Source organism: Leptonychotes weddellii, chromosome 10 (genome assembly GCF_054177405.1).
Source record: "Leptonychotes weddellii isolate Sample4059 chromosome 10, ASM5417740v2, whole genome shotgun sequence".
Classification (NCBI taxonomy): domain Eukaryota; kingdom Metazoa; phylum Chordata; class Mammalia; order Carnivora; family Phocidae; genus Leptonychotes; species Leptonychotes weddellii.
In genome coordinates, this window is record NC_138378.1 from 28,932,775 (window position 1) to 28,952,505 (window position 19,731).

General features: G+C 44.1%; 1 protein-coding gene across 1 annotated transcript; it reads left to right on the forward strand.

Moving 5' to 3' along the window:
- Positions 1-7,160: 7,160 nt before the first annotated feature.
- On the forward strand, positions 7,161-19,505 carry BMP2 (bone morphogenetic protein 2). The gene is made up of 3 exons (XM_006750589.3): positions 7,161-8,343; positions 9,550-9,899; positions 17,793-19,505. Exons 2-3 carry the CDS (start codon positions 9,557-9,559, stop codon positions 18,635-18,637), a joined length of 1,188 nt encoding a protein of 395 aa, XP_006750652.1. The 5' UTR covers positions 7,161-8,343; positions 9,550-9,556; the 3' UTR covers positions 18,638-19,505.
- Positions 19,506-19,731: the final 226 nt, after the last annotated feature.

The following is a 19,731-nucleotide window of genomic DNA, read 5'->3' on the forward strand; positions in this document are numbered from 1 at the left end:
TTTATGTTCTTTTGCTCACCGACTCCTACTTCCATTCCATGCAGTCTCCTTCCACTCCATTCTTCTTTTCTACCTGTGATCCAGAAACCCCATCGAGGAGCTGTTGTTAATGCACCAGCACTGAAGACTGTGGATCAGCCTTCTTCTGGAAACTCCCCTATCAATTCTAAGACAAATTACCACGGTCTGCTTTTCACTTCTCTAAGACTTTTTTCTGCAGCATCTTCTACACCTTCCTTGGCAATCTTTCTTCTCTAAATGGTTAAGACTTAGCTCAGAAATCTGCAACCCAATCCCTAATCCTTTTCCTGAACTGCAGGCTGGTGTCTAATTATACTTGCTGTATACTTCCATGAAGATATTTAACCACACCCAAAAAGAACCATCCCTGCATCTCCCATCCAGCTCTGGTTCACACTCCTTACTGTGAACAGCACCGTGGTTTTTTGGTCACCCAGGCTCTAAAAACTGCAGATATAGATTCTTCCCATCCCTGGCACTACTGCCCATCTCCAGGCCACACCTACCCATTTGACCTCCCTTACAGATTTCACATTGTTTCTTTTTCACGTAGACTTTAGGCCTCCATTACCACTCCATCACCATTACATGTATGGTTACAAAAGCTACTACCTGGTCCCTTTACCTACAGTCTCTCTATTTTCCCTATTCTTCACCGCTATACTCTACCAAACATGAGATTTGTTTACTTCAAATGCATTTCTAGCCTTTCCATTCCTCTGGTAAAATTATTTCACAGTGATCCAGTTATACAAGATAGAGTCCAAGCACTTTAGACTAGCAGTTAAGATTCTTGAGGTCCTGAAGTCCGCTTACCTTTGTACCCCAGGTCTACCCTGTACCTTGCTCTGGGACTGAGAGACTGATTTCTATGGGCTGCATAGACTGAGATTCCCAGCCTCTGCATAGTCCCCTCCCCTTGAGCATGCTGTGGATCCATGAAAATGATGGGCTATGACTCCCCTTATTAGGTTACATTGTATGGCAGCAGGTGATGGGATTTTTGCAGATGTAATTAAGGTCCCTAATCAATTGAATTTGACTTAACGAAGAAGGAAATGGGACTATCCTGGATGGGTCTATAATCAGGTGAGTCTTTTAGAAGAGGGTCTAGTAATCAGATGTTCTCCTGTTGGCATTGATGAAAGAAGTGATGATGAGTGAGTTTTATAGGCTCAAGGAAATGAATTCTGCCAACAGCACCATAGACCTAAAAGAGTACCCTGAGCCTTAAATGAGACTGTAGCCTTGTGAGATCCTGAGTAGAGAACCAGCTAAGCCATGCCTAGCTTTGTGACCCATAGAAACTGTGAGACAATAAAGGGGCATCAAGCCACTAAGTTTGCAGTGATTTGTTACACAGCAATAGATAACTAATACACCTGTCCTGGTTAACTTAGGTCAATGGGAGATTTCAACAGGTGTTCAGAGAGTAGGAGCAAAGGAAATGTGAGATATTTATATTCCCTGCTAGCTCCTTCCCAGCTGACCTTCAACCAGAGGTGCCCCGCTTCTGCCCCTGTCTCTCTCCTGCAGCTGCCGCTTTCTCAGGGCCCTGTCATGGCTGCTCCTGAGCCCCTGTAGGCCTAAGGGTTGTAAAGCCTCCGTCTGGCTTCCTAATACAGGGCATGCTTCACTCTCCCTTGTCATTTTCCCTCAACTCCACCCAAGCCTTTGCACAATGCCTTTGGTTAAACTTCTTTAAATTCTTTGCTAAAGAATGTGCCATCACTTTCCTGCTGGGATCCTGCCTGAAGAACAGACTTACCTGTAGTCTTGCCATGTTCCTGTCCAAACACACGTCCAAATCTGAGCTACCACCCATACTCCTCAAAACACCTCCCTGTATTTTCCCACCTGATGTTTTGGCTTTGGGTTGTTCCTACCGTGTAGAATTGAGACCATTGGCATGGTGGGGGTGGAGCATGGCATGGGGGTAGCGGGGAGAAATAGTCCAGTGAACAAAACAAGGGCTGTAGAATAGAGTACTGACTATGCTACTTACTCAATGTGTGACCTTGGGAAAATGGCTTAACCCCTCCAAGGACATTTTCTTTGTCTGTACAATGGTGATAATAATACCCACTGCACAAGGTGAGAATTAGGTGGAAAGCAGCTAGTATGTGAAATGCAGTAACCACACCTCTATGCTAATGCCGACATTCATAAAGACCCCTACCGATCCTACAGCAATTCTTGTCCTAAATGTTCCTTTCAAATGCCCTCCCTTCTATAAATGTAATGAGTCTACATTTCAGAAGTGAAATTGTTCTTTCTTCACTAAACCTACAGCAATTGTTTTTCACTTAAAGTTCTTATTCATACATCTTACATTTATTAATTGGAAAATATGTTCCATCTCTTCTCCTGAATTCTAAATGTATTATGGGCAGAGACTATATTTTTGTATTATCTGGGACTTAAGTAAATAGTGCCATGAGCATGATAGCTACTCGATAAATGTTTGAAGACTGAATATGTAAAAAGAAATGTTAGCCATTGACTCTTCACAATCTATTAACACAAGATCAAAATATTTTAGTATCATTGACAAGATAGGCAAATATATTGATATTGATATATGGTAATGAAGTAATATTTAATCGATATCTAAAACAGCCTATTGGAAGGCCATAATTATTTTCCAGATGCATGTGTTCATTTAACATTCATTTTTGGTATCTACCAAGTGCAAAAGAAAATAACATAAAACAAATGTAATTTTAGAAGAATCAATGACCTTAATTTGCATGTGTATAGTAATTCAAATTTTGCAGCATTTCTTTTGACATATTATCTTCTCATTTAGTTTTCACAACAGCTTTGTGAAGAGATCAGCTGTTAATCTCTACATGTTATTCATGAGAGAGCTGAGACTAGGAAAATTTGTTATTGTCTCAGATCAACTCAAATGCTGACCTTTCTGATGAAATATCCACTGTTTGGCAATATGATAAAAGCTGTTAGAGAGGGGCGCCTGGGTGGCTCAGTCGTTAAGTGTCTGCCTTCGGCTCAGGTCATGATCCCAGAGTCCTGGGATCAAGCCCCGCATCGGGCTCCCTGCTCAGCGGGAAGCCTGCTTCTCCCTCTCCCACTGCCCCTGCTTGTGTTCCCTCTCTCTCTGTGTCTCTCTCTGTCAAATAAATAAAATCTTAAAAAAAAAAAAAGCTGTTAGAGAAAAAAAAAGAAAAAAGGCATGCAAAGTCCTAGCTCTCAAAATCAGGCCATAATATTTCAGGCAGAAAGCTGAAAAACACATTTCAAGATACATAGAGTAGCAATCAGGATCTTGTGTTTGTATAGCATTTTTAAATTCTCCAATTCCACACATGTTTTATGCATTTGACCTTCATCATGCAGTCTGAGGCAGGGAGAACATATATTTTTTTTTACCCTGATCAAAGATGATCCCAAGAGATGACCATTTTATTTTTTTAAATTAATTAATTTATTTTTGAGATGGGGAGATAGAGAGGGAGAGAGAGAGAAAAAAAGAGAGAGTGCCGAGGGAGAGAATCTTTTTTTTTTTTTTAAGATTTTATTTATTTATTGGACAGAGAGAGAGACAGAGAGCACAAGTGGGGAGGAGAGGGAGAGAAGCAGGCTCCCCGCTGAGCAGAGAGCCTGCTGTGGGGCTTGATCCCAGTACCCTGAGATCATGACCTGAGCTGAAGGCAGATGCTTAACCGGCTGAGCCACCCAGGCGCCCCTGAGGGAGAGAATCTTAAGCAAGATCCATGCCCAGTGGAGCCCGACACAGGGCTCCATCTCACAACCCCAAGATCATGACCTAAGCTGAAATCAAGAGTCGGATGCTTAACTGACTGAGCCACCCAGACACCCCAAGCATGACCATTTTAAATTCAGCCATGCACAGCTGAAACAGAATGAGAATCTAAGTCACCCAGTTAGGTCTTGGGTTGTAATAAACTTGTTTGTAAAATACCTACTGTGTGCATCCTAAAATACAATCTAGTCAATTCACAAAACTCATTCTACCCTAATTTTTAAGATGTAGTCACTATTTGCCTGAAAGCAGTAACCTGATTTGGCCTACTAGGCCTGGTTTTGCAAATAAATCACTGCAGCTTCTGATCCTTTCTATCATATCTAATCGCACACCAAACAGGTAAAAGTTTGATTGATGAGATGCTGCTCTTTTGCTGTGGTTAAGGGTTCCTGTGAAGTAAGGAGAATTGGTGTTGGGTGTCACACTAGGAACAAAGTGATATGTATGTTAAAAAGCCAAGAGGTTTCTCAGGGGAGTTGCCACGGGTTTCAGTGGAATGACAATTACAAGGTAGATGGATCCTTTAATGCCTGCTGTGACCTCTATAATAGTAAGGATCATTATTTTAATGTTAATTTGCATAATGGTTGACCTAGCAAGAACAATGGTGAATGCTAATAGCTGCAGGATGCAATAAAATTAAACATTATCTGGGCTGAACTGCTAAAGGAAAAGTTGCCAAAGTATGACTCTTTAAGCACTTAATTTCATCCTAGGTCATGTCCATACATAATCAAATGTGGATTTCCGGTATCTCTTTAAAAAACTGGCAAGAAATGACTGGAAGGGAATAGCAGCACCCTCTTTTATACAGAGTCCTTACAGAGTATGCTTTGCTTTTTTACATAATTTGCTTGTGCCCTCTTGCAACTACCATCAACCCTTCCCCCAAGCAACTCCATACCCCCCCTCTGGCCACTCCCCACATCTGGCAGATACACCAAATTTGATTTGCCCACAAAGAATGAATCTCACCTTATGAGCTGAAAAACTTGTAATGAACCTTTGAAAAGGTAAGGTTGGCCACAGTTAGCAGTAAGTGATATGTTCAAAGCACACAGACACTGACACTTTAAGTAATAACCTTGTATTCTGAGTTGCAGGTGGAGGGTGGCTATTAGCAGAGAGTAAAAAGAGAGATAGGTCATCTCCATTTATATTTATAGTTTTTAATTATTTCTATTGTTTGGAAAGTGAGCAGGTATGATCACCCTATAGTTTGTACCCCAATTCAGCCTGTGGAGATTATTTATTTATTTATTTACTTACTTATTTATGAACTTTTTTTCTACCAAGAGTTGGAACTCATTTCCACCACAAGAGGGCAGCCATCTCTAAAAAACAACCAGAGAGCCTGGATCTTCCACAAATAGGGCCAAAATTTAGGAAGCTGTGCTTGAGAAAGGCATTCAGCACTCCATCAGAAATCCTGCATCACACAGGAAAGAGGTCTTGTGATGGGCAACACTGAAATGGAATGGAGTGTCTAGAAGTGCCCATTTTCTCTCAGATTCTTGACTGTCGAAGGTAATTTCATACACCTATAAGGTTTCCATTTCACAAGTTATTGAGGCCTAAAGCTGCAAGACATCCTTGATGTCATGGCCAGAGATTTAATTTTCATCTTTACTTGAGGAGCATCCAACAGCTATCATCTTTCTCCTCCTCTTTAAAAGCTACATACTGATTTAGGTCTCATATTATTTTGTCTTCTAAATCTCACTGATGACAGAAACAATTGTTAACTTCTCAGTTAAACTTGATAGGGAAGGAAATCGTTTTGGAAGCACAATAAACACTTTTTAATGTAAGTGTCTATGGGTAGAATACGTTCTATTGCCAACTTGTTTGCTAGCCAGTGATGCATAGGGACAATCAGCCTCTATAGCACTTTATTTCCGGAGGGGGCGGGGAGAGTATGTTCCTGAATATTTTACCCTCCCCCACCCCATTTATTTTCCTAGTAGGTCGGCTTCCTCAGAAATACCTTATTTGACCTTTATACTTTCAGAAACAGCGAGTGCCTAATTCCCCTCTGTGGGTTGCTAATCCGATTTACGTGAGCAGAACCTAGAATTATTTTAGCTTCCCAACTGAAAAAATAATACACATGGATAATACGCTGTTATGAGCTCCGGCTTCAGGCTTTTTCTGCTTTGCAGGCTGGAGGTTCTGTGCAGACAAACTTGATTTTGCTGATCTGGTCTTTTCCAAAAATTTTCTGCCCTTGGCTTCTGGGATCCTTTGGGCAACCTGGTTGGTTGTGTTAGGCATGGAGGGTCCTGGAATCCTGGGAGCGACAGAAAGCCTTCACCTCGAAACGCCATGGTGCCGCAGATTTGGGGAATATTCAGCTGAGGAAGACAAGTGACTTGATCACATGTCATTTACGTGCTGCTGGGCCTGGTGGGTCAGAAGATTCTAAGGTCTTGTACGCTTGGTTCACACTGTGCATTATTTTACCTTCCTCTGAGCTGCTAATCGCCTGCCGCTGAGCTGGGCAAGATAAATATCACAAAGCATGAAGTGATGGCTACCATAAAAAGAAATAATATCATCCTCTCTTCAGACCGCCACACACGCAGGGGTCAACGTTGCGAGTATCATGTAGGGCAGGACCCCATCCAACTCACAGATGTAGATATATAGACGTGTATTTATAGAAATGTGCTTTCGTTAGCATATATTTACATACATGGATATATTGATAGAGACACACATGAATATTTTTGTATATTGTACATTTATCTGAATAAAATAGAGCATTTACCTACACATAAATGTATACATAGATAAATGTAAATGCGTACTCATGCGTTTACATATGTATATACATATTATCTGTGTGGGTTAAAGTTTAAATGACACCTACTTTGCAATCTCTAGTTTCCTGTTAATTCTCCTTCCCTGGGGAAATAGAAGAGTCCACCCAAGCCTATGCCAAGATGCCTTGTAACTTGGTTGAGGTCTTCTTTTTTTCATCGTCTATTACTGAAAAACTTCAAACTGAAAGTTTGAATAACGGGCCGGGTAGGAAATAAAGGCTCGACCCCGTGTTCTCAATTTCGCCCCCGCAGTCCCGGAGAGGGTCCCGCGCTCCAGTCGCTCTCCCCTTTGAGGGCTGGGGCTGGATGCGCGAGCGCCCCCCTCGGCGGCCACGCGTCCCCGCCCTCGGCCCCACCCCGCTGCGGCTGCCCCGGCGCGCCGTCCACACCCCTGCGCGCCGCTCCCGCCCGCTCGGGGATCCCCGGCGAGCCGCGCCACCGAGGGGGAGGTGTTCGGCCTCCGCGGAGAGGGAGACTGCAGGCTGCGTCCCCTTTAAAAGCCGCGAGCGCCGCGCCACGGCGCCGCCGCCGCCGCCGTCGCCGCCGGAGTCCTCGCCCCGCCGCGCTGCGCCCGGCTTGCGCTGCGCCCGCCGCTCCGCTTCCCACACCCCGCCGGGGATTGGCAGCCGCCGCCGGACATCAGCCGCCACAGGCTCCGCCGCCTACCCGACCTCGCGGCGAGCGCCTCGCGGATTACTGGGGGCTCCGAGGCACCAGCGCGCCGCAGACCTCGCGCGGGCTGGAGCACCCGGCCGTGCGCGCCACTGCGCCGTGGCCTCGGCTGCCCGGGCCGCGCCAGAGTCGAGGACCGGCGCGCAGAGCGCCGGGGAGCGGGGAGCCGAGCCTGAGCGCCGCGATGCCGATCACTTACTGCCGAAGCTCGGGGGCCTGCGACACGGCGGTCGACGTGTGAGCGGACCCCAGGCTGGCCACAAAGTGCACCGCAGCTTGGCCCGGGGGCTAGAAGAGGGAGGGAAGAGCGCGGCCACCCGCCTCGGCGGCCCGGGACTCGGCTCGACTCGCCGGAGAATGCGCCCGAGGACGCCGGAGCGCCGGAGCCGCGGGGGTTTCAGCTGGCGAGCGCTAATGGGGGTGCGCTGGAGTAAGGCAGAGTGATGCGGGGGGGCAACTCGCCCGGCACCGAGATCGCCGCTGCGCCCTTCCCCGGACCCGGCGTCTCCCAGGATGGCTGCCCCGAGCCATGGGCCGCGGCGGAGCTAGCGCGGAGCGCCCGACCCTCGCCCCCCGAGTCCCGCAGTCGGCCCCGCGCGTGGCCACGCGTCCCGCGGGCGCTGGTTCCTAAGGACAACGACAGCACCAGCTTTTCCTTTCTCCCTTCCCTTCCCTGCCCCGCACTCCTCCCCCTGCTCGCTGTTGTTGTGTGTCAGCACTTGGCCGGAGACTTCTTGAACTTGCAGGGAGAATAGCTTGCGCTCCCCACTTCGCGCCGGTGCCTTTGCCCCAGCGGACCCAGCCTCGCCGCCTCCGGACCCCGCGCCCCTCCACTCCTCCGCTGGGCCAGACCCCGAGACGCCGTTCCCTGCGTGAGGAGAAGGACGGCCCCGCCGACACCCGGGAGGAGGAGGAAGCAAAAGAAGGGAACCCGGTCCCTGCGCCAGGTCCTTGGACCAGAGCTTTTTCCATGTGGAGGCTCTTTCAATGGACGTGTCCCCGCGTGCTTCTTAGACGGTCTGCGGTCTCCTAAAGGTAGAGGACGTGGGCCCCGGTCTGGGACTGGGGGGTTGGGCGCGGGGCCCGGGCCGCCGCTGCCGCTGAGCCCGTCCTGGGGCCGTGCCTGGCCAGACGTAAACAGACCCCCCTCCAGGTCCACGTGCTGCCGAGCCCCTGCGGGGATGTCCCCATCCGACAGCCCCCGGCGACCGTCAGCCTGGCCCTCCTGGCTCGCCCTCTTCCGCCCCTCCTCCCTTCCCCTCTTCAGTATTTTATTAGGGCTGTTAACACTTAGATGATTAAAAAAAAAAAAAAGTCAAAGAAATCCCTTTGAGAGGGTGGCCCCTGGATTTCACCCGTTAGTTGCCAACCTTCACGCCTTGCCATGGCCATCTTTCTCCCTTCTTCAAGCTTCTCAGAAAGACCTGCTCTCTACTCAGAGCCAAGTCCCATTTAGGAAAATACTAGAAGTTGGGGTTCTCCCTGTTTGCAGGAATGCAAGGGGGGCAGTACTTCAATACCACCTTCTATTGACACGTGAATTAATAGATACTAGTTATTTACGTAATTTGAGGAATGTACATGTGTATCTTGACTGCATGGGGGTGGGGGGTTCGGGGTCGGAGTGGCCTGTCTTGACACCTCTGAGTCACACTTAGGTGTGGGCCACAAGTTGCAAGTGGCTTCGGAAGTTGTGGCCTTGAGTTTACTGGGTCTGGAAGTTATAGACTCTGTGTGTGTGTGTGTGTGTGTGTGTGTATGCGTGCGCGTTGTATCAGGAAGTTCTATACAGTGCCTGTAAGGAAGTCACATGCACCATTCGTGCGTGTTTATATGCAAGCGAGCGCTGGGCAATGTGTTTGGGTTTGTGGGGAACGGAGGAGAGGTGTCAGACCAAGCGGTGGTTTCCCCAGGTTCCCTGCACAGGCTGTCAGCGCGAGTGTCACAGAAAAAAGGTGACAGTCTTGACGCTGGTGGGGTGTCTGTGCGTGTGTGCAAATCGTGTCAGATGGATGAGAGTGAGATGGAAGGGGAAAAGCCTTCGGGCTCAGGAACTAGGGGCTTTCCATTCTCCCAAACGTTCGAGCTTCAGCCCCTTTGAAGTATCCCCTCGAGTACTGCAAACCAGGTGGGCACCCTGGAGGAGGCGGCAACGGACCGAGCGGGAGCCGGGGGACGTGAGGGTGGAAGGGGAGAGGGTTGGGCGGGGAACGCGGTGACTCACGTCGGCCCTGTCCGCAGGTCGACCATGGTGGCCGGGACCCGCTGTCTTCTAGCGTTGCTGCTTCCCCAGGTCCTCCTGGGCGGCGCGGCCGGTCTCATTCCGGAGCTGGGCCGGAGGAAGTTCGCGGCATCCCCTGGCCGCTCCTCGTCCCAGCCCTCGGACGAAGTCCTGAGCGAGTTCGAGTTGCGGCTGCTCAGCATGTTCGGCCTGAAGCGGAGACCCACCCCCAGCAGGGACGCCGTGGTGCCCCCCTACATGCTGGACCTCTACCGCCGGCACTCGGGCCAGCCGGGCGCACCCGCCCCGGACCACCGGCTGGAGCGGGCAGCCAGCCTCGCCAACACCGTGCGCAGCTTCCACCACGAAGGTGAGGCGTGGAGCAGAGAGCGGGGGCGGAGATGCGGGCGGAGAGTCACCTCCAAAAGCTCCCCATCGTGGGCCGACTGCTGGCATCCCTGGAAAAGCAGCTTGGCCAGGGCGCCGCCGCAGACGTTTCCATTCTTGCCTTTGAAAGAACCTTTCCGAACCTGGCTTTAACGCACTGCTTGTGTGGCGCGGGAGCCAGGGATTCCCCCTTTGGTAAATCCGCACCCTTTTCCTGGCTTACCGCCAGAAGAGCGACTCCTCCTCCAGGAACTGGAGAGAAGTCAAGTGATGGGGAAGATGAGGGCAAAAGGCATGCCCCTAGTCAGCTAAACGTGCAAGAATTTCATAGGGGAGGAATGAAAAGGAGGGGGGCAGATTGGGATCTCTTTACGTCTGTTTGGAAGCCCTTGCCCTGTAAGTCTGCTTCTCTTGCTTAAGCTGGGGTTTCAGGCTAGACACAGCCAAGGGCAGAATTTTCAGAGGTACTATTGAAAAATCAAAGCCCGGGGCCCCAAGTCTTTCTAATTTACAGTTGATCAGGGCCTGGTTTGAACGATTTCGAATCCCTGTCTAATCCCCGTGGGAGATCAATTCCACAATCAATCTTATTGTTTCCACAATGACTTTCTTGTTTTGTACTTAAATCTGAGATGAACTCCCTAGTAGAGACAAGGCAAGCCTTCAGATAAAAGCTTTTGCAGTAGCTGCCTGTTTTTGTTTTTTTTTTTTTTATGAGCATTGAAATGTGGATTTTTTTTTTTTCCTTTTATGATACTGGATGTGGTTTTCCTAAGGTAGGATATTTCTGCTTGTTTCATCAGAAAAGCATTTAGTGGATTTGAAATGTCTGAGAGAAGCTATTGACATCTTTTGTACCCAAGTTCTTGGATCAATTAGTCAAAAATATGTTCCAGTTTAGTTTTTTTCTACACTTTTAAATTCCCTTTGGCTTTTAATACATTCCAAATAGAGCATGGGTTTCATCAAGTTCTAGAGAAAGGTCCAAAGCTGTATGTCACAGAGCAACCTCTTGTAGGTTATTGGGGAAATGGGAGTAAAGCTCCCCTTTTCTTGCCTTGCCTTGAGGTGGTAAATTTCAAGTAGAAATCTATGCTCTGATATAAACAAATAAATGTTACAGCCAGGCATTTTCTCCCAGTGTGAAGGATGACTACACTTGTGAGAACAGTACTGGGTATTGGGAAGAAGTCCCAAAGGCAGGTTGCATAACAAAAGATACTTCTTTATCAAAGCAGCTGTACCCTGTGAAGGGGACACCGAATTGATAATCCATTTATCATAATCCATCATTTTCCAGCACATTTTCAAGTGAGGTGCTTTTTGCAGTAGAGATCCAGTGGGAAAGGATCTAAGATATCATTCTACTCCTTCAGGATTTATTCACTGAAAGCAGAAGTTGTCTGTTGTCATATGTAGAAATGTTTTCACTCCTCTGTGTTCTGTCAACATAACCTTGGGATGATTATAGATGCAGCTCATCATTCTCAGCTGATGCTGATTAGAATTGTTTTTCTGCATAGAAAAGTAGCGAGAGTAGCTATTTCAGTCACCTCTCCTGGAAATTTAGCCTGGAACCACTCTTAACTATTTTTAAGGCCAGGAAGGTACTATGTGTCTCTTCTAACTTAAAAGGAGGAACATTTAAGTCATTTGACACCTAAAACATTCAGTTGCATGAGGGTTCTTTCTACACAGTGAAGTCTGTGTATTTCTCCTTCTTCCTCTAGAAGTGGCTTGATCAAAACTAAACAGGCTACAAATTATTTGAGTGTTATTTTAACTTAAATAGCATGTTTGAGTTTATAAGTCAGAATTTATCACTTTAAAAGTATAAATGTTATGTGCAAAATAGAATGGAAGTTATCAACCTGCTTCATATCAACTTAAGAGTAAGGTCAGATCTTAATGCAGTTACATGATAGAGAAAAGCCATGTAATTTTTTCCCTCAAACTTCATCAAATCCATTTCTTTTCTTGTTATGACTAGTGTATCATTGTTAGGCCACATAATGCATTTTTTGAAGACCATTTCATTTTTGTGGAACCCAGGATTTGGTTTTTATGAATATCCTGTGCCATGCATGGCACTAAAAATCTTTTAATAAACCATGTGATTAAGGCATCTGGCTTAAGAGCAGAACTTGGCTCATGCCACTTTAACGGGCATTTGTTTGGTAGAGGACTAAAGGCCTGATTCCAATAATTACCTGTTGGTTTTATTTGTGGGTGGGTTCTGGGTGATTTGGTGAAACTACAAGACCAGAGATACCATGGTTATCAGCTATCAACCGCTGTATGAAGATAATGGGACCACATGGTAGGCAATCTGAAACAAAATTATCAGTTGTCATTTCTCCTATTAAACTTGGCCTAGTCCTCTGTATAATACTTTTCACTCAGGAGGACCCAAGAGCTGCAACAGTTTTTTTTTCAGTCATTAAAAAGTTCTTTGGCCACATAGACCTTTCTCAACTGCCACTGAGGACAGAAAAATCACTTCTTCAACTGGAAAGATTGTTCTGTGTTCTGTGCTGTTCTGTGTTCTGTGTAGTTAAAAACGCATTGAAATTGGTGGCCTTCATGGGCGCTGCAAAAAGTCTTTATGCTTTCCTGTCAGAGTGGAATATAGAAGGACCATGTGCTTGCTCTCCAGACTCTGAAGGACACAGTCTTCTTTCTGTATGAAACCATGGAATTTATTTGCCTCCATGACTAAAGCCTTTGAATAGAGATGAACCCTTTTCCCACAAATGTAATTATCATGAAAATATCCGTATAATAGGAGAGTTCAAGAAGCAGTGGCTGCCCTGTGATTGAGAACTTGTATCACAAATGCCCAGTGTAAGCAAAGGATTTGGACATGTACGCCCCCCAGAGCAACACTTACCCGATGCGCTTCCCTAGTAGTTAAGTGGCCTTAAGAAGGGCCCCATCAAGTAGAACAGGCATTCTCTTTGGAAGTCTCTGGAGGTTGAAGCTTTGGTGCCCAACGATGGTTCTTGGACTAATATTTTCTGTCCTCCACTCTTTTGGTGGTTCCTCTGTATCCTTCTCATTGAGCTATTTTGTCTTTTTTTAGACTTGTCCTTTGTGTGTTTCACCAAGTAGTCAAAGGACAGTAAGTAGGCACCTGGTCATTCCAAAGGTGTTGGAGTCAAGGGTGCGCAGAAGCCGGATCAGGGTTTGTGAGGATGACAGTACTTTTGCTTTAGTTGCCGTATCTTTCGTTGTCTTTTCTTTAAAAACAAACAAACAAAAAAACTGTTTCCTTTTAATCTTCCTATTTTATATATCTTTTCTCCTTGATAATATTAATTCTCTAGTCATTATTTTATAGTCTAGAAAATATTGTTTCTTATTCTCAGCTACTTTCAATTCATTTCAGGGCAGTGACTTCCAGTCTTACTGATTTGTTATAGCATCCCCCAGGTTTTTGTTGTTTTTGTCATAATGGCCATTTTTGGTCCAAAGAGTGTTGCAAAAATTCTCAAAACATAATGAGAATTCCCTTTTCTGCTAAAACTCACCATTCTTGAGGACAGAAAGGCAGCTGGAAGATATCAGTGGTTTCAGACAAGAGCTGCGTGTCCCAGGGGACCCTGCCACTGTAACCGCCTACTCTTTAGTTGTGTCTTCTCTCCACCATACTTGGGTGATAGTGTATTTCTATCCTTTTGGTTGGGAAAGAACTCACACTGTGGTTATTACTGTAGCAAATATAAATGTGCTCCTAATGGTTTTGACATTTGCTTGAGTTTGTTTAAGACTTTATTTGAGAGAGAGAGAGACAATGAGTAGGGGGAGGGGGAGAAGAAGCAGCAGACTCCCTGCTGAGCAGAAAGCCCAAGTGAGGGATCCCAGGACCTGGAGATCATGACCTGAGCTGAAGGCAGACCCTTTAACCAACTGAGCCACCCAGGCACCCCTTGCTTGAGATTTTGACTCCTCCCCTGTGTTAGGTAGTGGTGCCTAGTGGCCAGAAACTTGGGAACTGCGGTAGACTCAAGTTCATAGATCTGCTCTTCATTTATTAGTTCTGTGACCTTAGGAAAGTCACATACCTCTCTGAGCTCCAACAATTTCATTTCCAAAATGGAAATAATAGGAGTCCCTACCTAAATGGTTCATTGTGAGATGATTCCTGTAAAGATCTTAGTGCCATCCAGCATGCTAGATGCGTTATCCTGATGATTTCTTTCTCTAATGTCCAGTTCCCCCACTTGTCTAGGGAAGAGGAGGCCAGAGTGAACCCAGGCTGGCTGAGGGAATTCAGCCTCATCTTTTGTATTATTTGGATGTAGATGAATAATTGACAGAGTGTAGATGATTAAATTAGAACTTCACTTTTGGAGGAGAGGTCAAATGTCACTGGTGCCTTATTTTTACTTCCCCACATTTCTGCAACCATAGCTCCATCTGTTTGGATAAGAACTTAGAGGTTCAAGAACGCAGGTCTAAAACAGGCTGGAATACCCAAATCCCTTGATCAGTTCAGCTTATTCAAAAGGGTTATTTACAGAGAATTAATAACTATATAAGCCTCTAAAAGAGCATACATTACCTACTTAGGTAAATGCTCTATATTTTCAGAATCCCCAGGTGTGGTGTGATGATTTGCAGCTTTTTTTTTCTTATTTCGAATAGGTTTGGATTTTTCTACCCTTAAGAAGAAATTCATTCTTTGTAGATCAAAGGAAGTGGTGGTAGGTGCCCCAAACTTTAGCAGTTTTTTTACTGGGTTTGGAGTTTTCTGACTTACCTCTGTGACCTGCATCCACAGGGGTGTCACCAGAGTCCTTTGTATTAAGGACGAATAGAGGTTCTTAATGAAGCTGGGAAGTCAGGGAAAGGTCTTCACTTTACTTACTGTTTAATAGTGCAGTTCTTTCCTTTGTGAAGTTAGTTGCTAAGTGATTATCATCTCTGCTACTTAACTTTGTGAGATTTTGCAGTACATGAAATTGCTGTTTTTTTTTTTTAACATGTCAAGTCTAGTCAAACAGTGACAATTTTATATGATTCACTTCAGTCTTGGATTTATCTTCTGGAGGGTTATTCTATTTTATGCCTTTTTTATACCCATCTTTACTCATTTTACCTGTATTTCATGCTGGTCTTGATGAGTGTCCATTATCATCCTCTGGCTGCTTGTGTGTGTGTGTGTGTGCTCATGTCTGTATGTGTTCATAACTTCTTTTTCATTTATGGATTTGGAATCAGAGTTTTTGTTGCAATTGTGATTTCTCTGGGCACCTTATTAATACAGCTGTTCAGTAAATGCCCTGGATAATTTGCCTTTCCTCCCCCCTCTTTAAAAGAAAAGAGTGTTTTTAGATGTGCTGCTATCAGAGAAGTCGGTAGTTCAAGCCAGATCTGGCTTTATGTCATTACATCTGGGGGACACTGCTGATTTTTATGTCACTTCTTTTTTCTTTGGTATCTGTTGGCTTCTCTGCTAAAAGAACCCCTTCAGTGGGAACATTAGAAGGCCCCTGAATTACAGGGAGGAAAGAAAAGAAGGTGCTAAACACAATCCTTGATACTTGCTGGAGCCATTGAGGAGAGCCCTGCTCTGATTGGTTGGAGAATTATTTTAAAAATAAAATAAGACGAAATCAGAGAGGGAGACAAACCATGAGACTCTTAACTATAGGAAACAAACTGAGGGTTGCTGGAGGGGAGGTGGGTGGGGGGATGGGGTAACTGGGTGATGGGCATTAAGGAGGGCACATGATGGAATGAGCACTGGGTGTTGTATGCAACTGATGAATCACTGACCTCTACCTCTGAAACTAAAAATACACTATATGTTAATTAATTGAATTTAAACAAAATAAAACAAAAAATAAAAATAGTGCCTGGCCTGAAGTACCATTAGCTTAGACTGTGAATAGCTTCCAAAAGGTATTCCCAACAGGTGTAGAGTGGCAGGTGTGAGGGGACCATGGAGGGTTTACTTCTTGGCCTAATAGTCTCCATGTCCCAAGTAGATGAGCTTTGGAAGATCTTTCTGTTCTGAGTCCCTGGCTGTCCACCCAAGGACTCACTTCTTACTCCTTGGCCAACACTACTGTTTCTTCTCCTCATTTTTGTATTATTTGGCAAGAATCACTTTAAAATATGCTCCTGGAATTTACATTTGAATGTGAAAAGCATCCTTTAAAACCTTGACCCTGTAAGGGCAATCCATGAGCTCCTAGCATCAACTTACCTGGGGAGCTTGCTGCAAATGCTGAATCTCAAGACCCACCCCACGCCCACTGAATCAGAATCTGCATTTAAAGACTTAAGGTGTCTTAGGTGTTTTGTGTGAAGATTGAAGTTTGAGAAGCATCCCCTTAAAGCATTACTCCATGATTTGGTGTAAACTGTCCCTCCTGAACTTGGCACTTCCACTTTGCTTGCAGTCATGACTGGTGCTTTGATGATGAAGGTTTATACAAGTAAAACCTCTGAGTTGAGTGATCTTAAGTGATTCTCCTTTGCTAAGATATCTACATTCTCTGAACAACTTATAGCTGCTTGACGTAGGGGAAATACAACCATAAAATTAATCAATATAGTTTCCATTTATGATAATGATATGGTCAGACAGATTTTGCTAGCACTTAGGTTGGATCCTGAATGAAGCAGGTTAAGTTTTTTGACAATGAAAGGACAGGATGTGGTAAAGCTAGAAGAAAATAAACCCAAATGTCTCAAATTCTATTGCTGTTTACTGCCAATTTAATGATAATGTGTACCTTTGATGATTTGCAGACTAAAGCATGCAAGGTGCTGTTATATTTTATTGTTTGCTTGGAAAACAGTACTCCTTAAAATTTAAATTCAGGAATCTTAAATCAGAAAGAGCTTTTATGCATAGCCCACTTAAATGGCTATTTTGAAGTGATGATACTAGATACAGAATGTTTATTCTGTAGTACGGTGAAATCCCTTATGAATCTCATGATGGTATTTTTATAAGTTTTCATAATTTTTTTGGTTTTGTGTCTGTTTGGTAGGTGTGTGTTTTTAATATGGTTTATTTTTTTTAAGGACATAAGAATTAAAGAGAAGAGAGTCATTTTTTTCTTCCAAAACTATCTACCACGAAATTTGGTTTTTGAGGTCATAAGGAGGTGAGAGAACAGACAACAGTTAGGAAGTTCCTTCTTTTGAAATTGTCTGGCCTTAATTACTACGGTATCTCAGTACTACCCTTACGCTTCCAAAGAAGTCGATCCCTGTAAATGCCTTTGTCTCTGGACTTGGAGTAAAATAGTAGGGTGTGCTTTGCAAAATGTCATCGTTGATGTTGAGTTTCAGACTCTTTAATTAGGAAACTGAAATCTGTATATTGAGATTTGTAAATCATCTAAATTGCAGAGTAATGTTCTAGAATACTGTTTAAGGGATTGACATTAAAGCCTTTTTCTTTTTAAGAAATGCAATAATTTCCTCAAATCCTCACTCATTAGACCTCTACTAACTATAGTGCTGACTTTTTTTTTTTTTTTTTTGCCCTAAAGTCTGTGACTTCCAAAGAAATGCTTCAGTGTTTTCCCCATTATTATAGCCACCTGGAAGCAGTATTCATGTATTGGATTAAAAATGTCACAATGAAAACAAAAACCAAAAACCAAAAAAAACCTAACAATGAATTATGAAGTTTTGCTTCATGGTGTGCATGTTGACATAAATGTACAGAAAAGGGAGGCTTCCTTTTTATCTAAAGGGGAGGTTTTTATTTTCTAGTTGCAGACTTTTACATGGGTTAAATCAAACCCTGAAATGAGGTTTACAAATTCTCATATATCATCAGATGGTCATTACTTACTTTACTGAATGATTTTTTTCTTTTTCTTTTCCACCTGTTTTTATGTCACATTAGAATCTTTGGAAGAACTGCCAGAAATGAGTGGAAAAACAACCCGGAGGTTCTTCTTTAATTTAACTTCTATCCCTACCGACGAGTTTATCACCTCAGCAGAACTTCAGGTTTTTCGGGAACAGATGCAGGAAACTTTGGAAAACAATAGCAGTTTCCATCACCGAATTAATATTTATGAAATTATTAAACCTGCGGCAGCCAACTTGAAGTTCCCCGTGACCAGACTTTTGGACACCAGGTTGGTGAATCAGAACACAAGCAGGTGGGAGAGCTTTGATGTCACCCCTGCTGTGATGAGGTGGACGGCACAGGGCCTCGCCAACCACGGATTTGTGGTGGAAGTGACCCACTTGGAGGAGAACCAAGGTGTCTCCAAGAGACACGTCAGGATTAGCAGGTCTTTGCACCAAGATGAGCACAGCTGGTCACAGATCAGGCCACTGCTAGTAACGTTTGGCCACGATGGGAAAGGACACCCCCTCCACAAAAGAGAAAAGCGCCAAGCAAAACACAAACAGCGCAAACGCCTTAAGTCCAGCTGTAAGAGACACCCTTTGTACGTGGACTTCAGTGATGTGGGGTGGAATGACTGGATCGTAGCACCCCCGGGGTACCATGCCTTTTACTGTCATGGGGAATGCCCTTTTCCCCTGGCAGATCACCTGAACTCCACTAATCATGCCATTGTTCAGACGTTGGTCAACTCCGTTAATTCTAAGATTCCCAAGGCGTGCTGTGTACCGACGGAACTCAGTGCTATCTCCATGCTGTACCTTGATGAAAACGAAAAGGTCGTATTAAAGAACTATCAGGACATGGTTGTGGAGGGTTGTGGGTGTCGTTAGCACAGCAAAATGAAATAAATAAATATATATATATTTTAGAAAAAAGCAAAAAAAAAAAAAAAACCCAAGTTGACACTTTAATATTTCCCAATGAAGACTTTATTTATGGAATGGAATGGAGAAAAAAAAAAAAAACACAGTTATTTTGAAAATATATTTATATCTACAAAAAGAAGTTGGGAAAACAAATATTTTAATCAGAGAATTATTCCTTAAAGATTTTAAAGTGTATTTAGTTGTACATTTTATATGGGTTCAACCCCAGCACATGAAGTATAATGGTCAGATTTATTTTGTATTTATTTACTATTATAACCACTTTTTAGGAAAGATAGCTAATTTGTATTTATATGTAATCAAAAGAAGTATTGGGTTTGTACATAATTTTCCAGAAATTGTAGTTGTTTTCAGTTGTGTGTATTTAAGATGAAATGTCTACATGGAAGGTTACTCCGGCAAAGTGCTTAGCACATTTGCTTTTTTGCAGTGCTACTGTTAAAGGTCACAAGTTCAAGTCCAGAAAAAAAAAAAAAAGTGGATAATCCACTCTGCTGACTTTCAAGATTATTATATTATTCAATTCTCAGGAATGTTGCAGAGTGGTTGTCCAATCCATGAGAACTTACGTCCTTATTAGGTGGAATATTTCGATAAGAACCAGACATTGCTGATCTAATTTAGAAACACTCCCCTACCCCTTAATTTGCAGAAAGAATAAAGCAGGACCAATAGAAATAATTAGGAAAATGATAAACCTGCAGGAAAGTGGATGATGGTTTGTTGTTCTTCTTTCCTAAACGAGTGATCCCTTCAAAGGGGTTGGTCTGGCCAAAGTATTAAATAAAACATAAGATTTCTTCATTATTAAGATTGTGGTCATGTATATTTAAAATTGATATGTAGTGGCTCTCATGAAGAGTTGGAAATTGGTTTGTATTTAACTGTTACCTCACCTGGGAGCTCTTTATGCTCAGAAGGACCCAGTTTTCTGACTTTGCCCAACACACAGCAAAATTGTGCCCATCATGTTTTCTGCCCACCTCCTCTTCTCTGTTGGATCAGCTTGTTTTTCTTTCCAAGGTTATGTGAACACA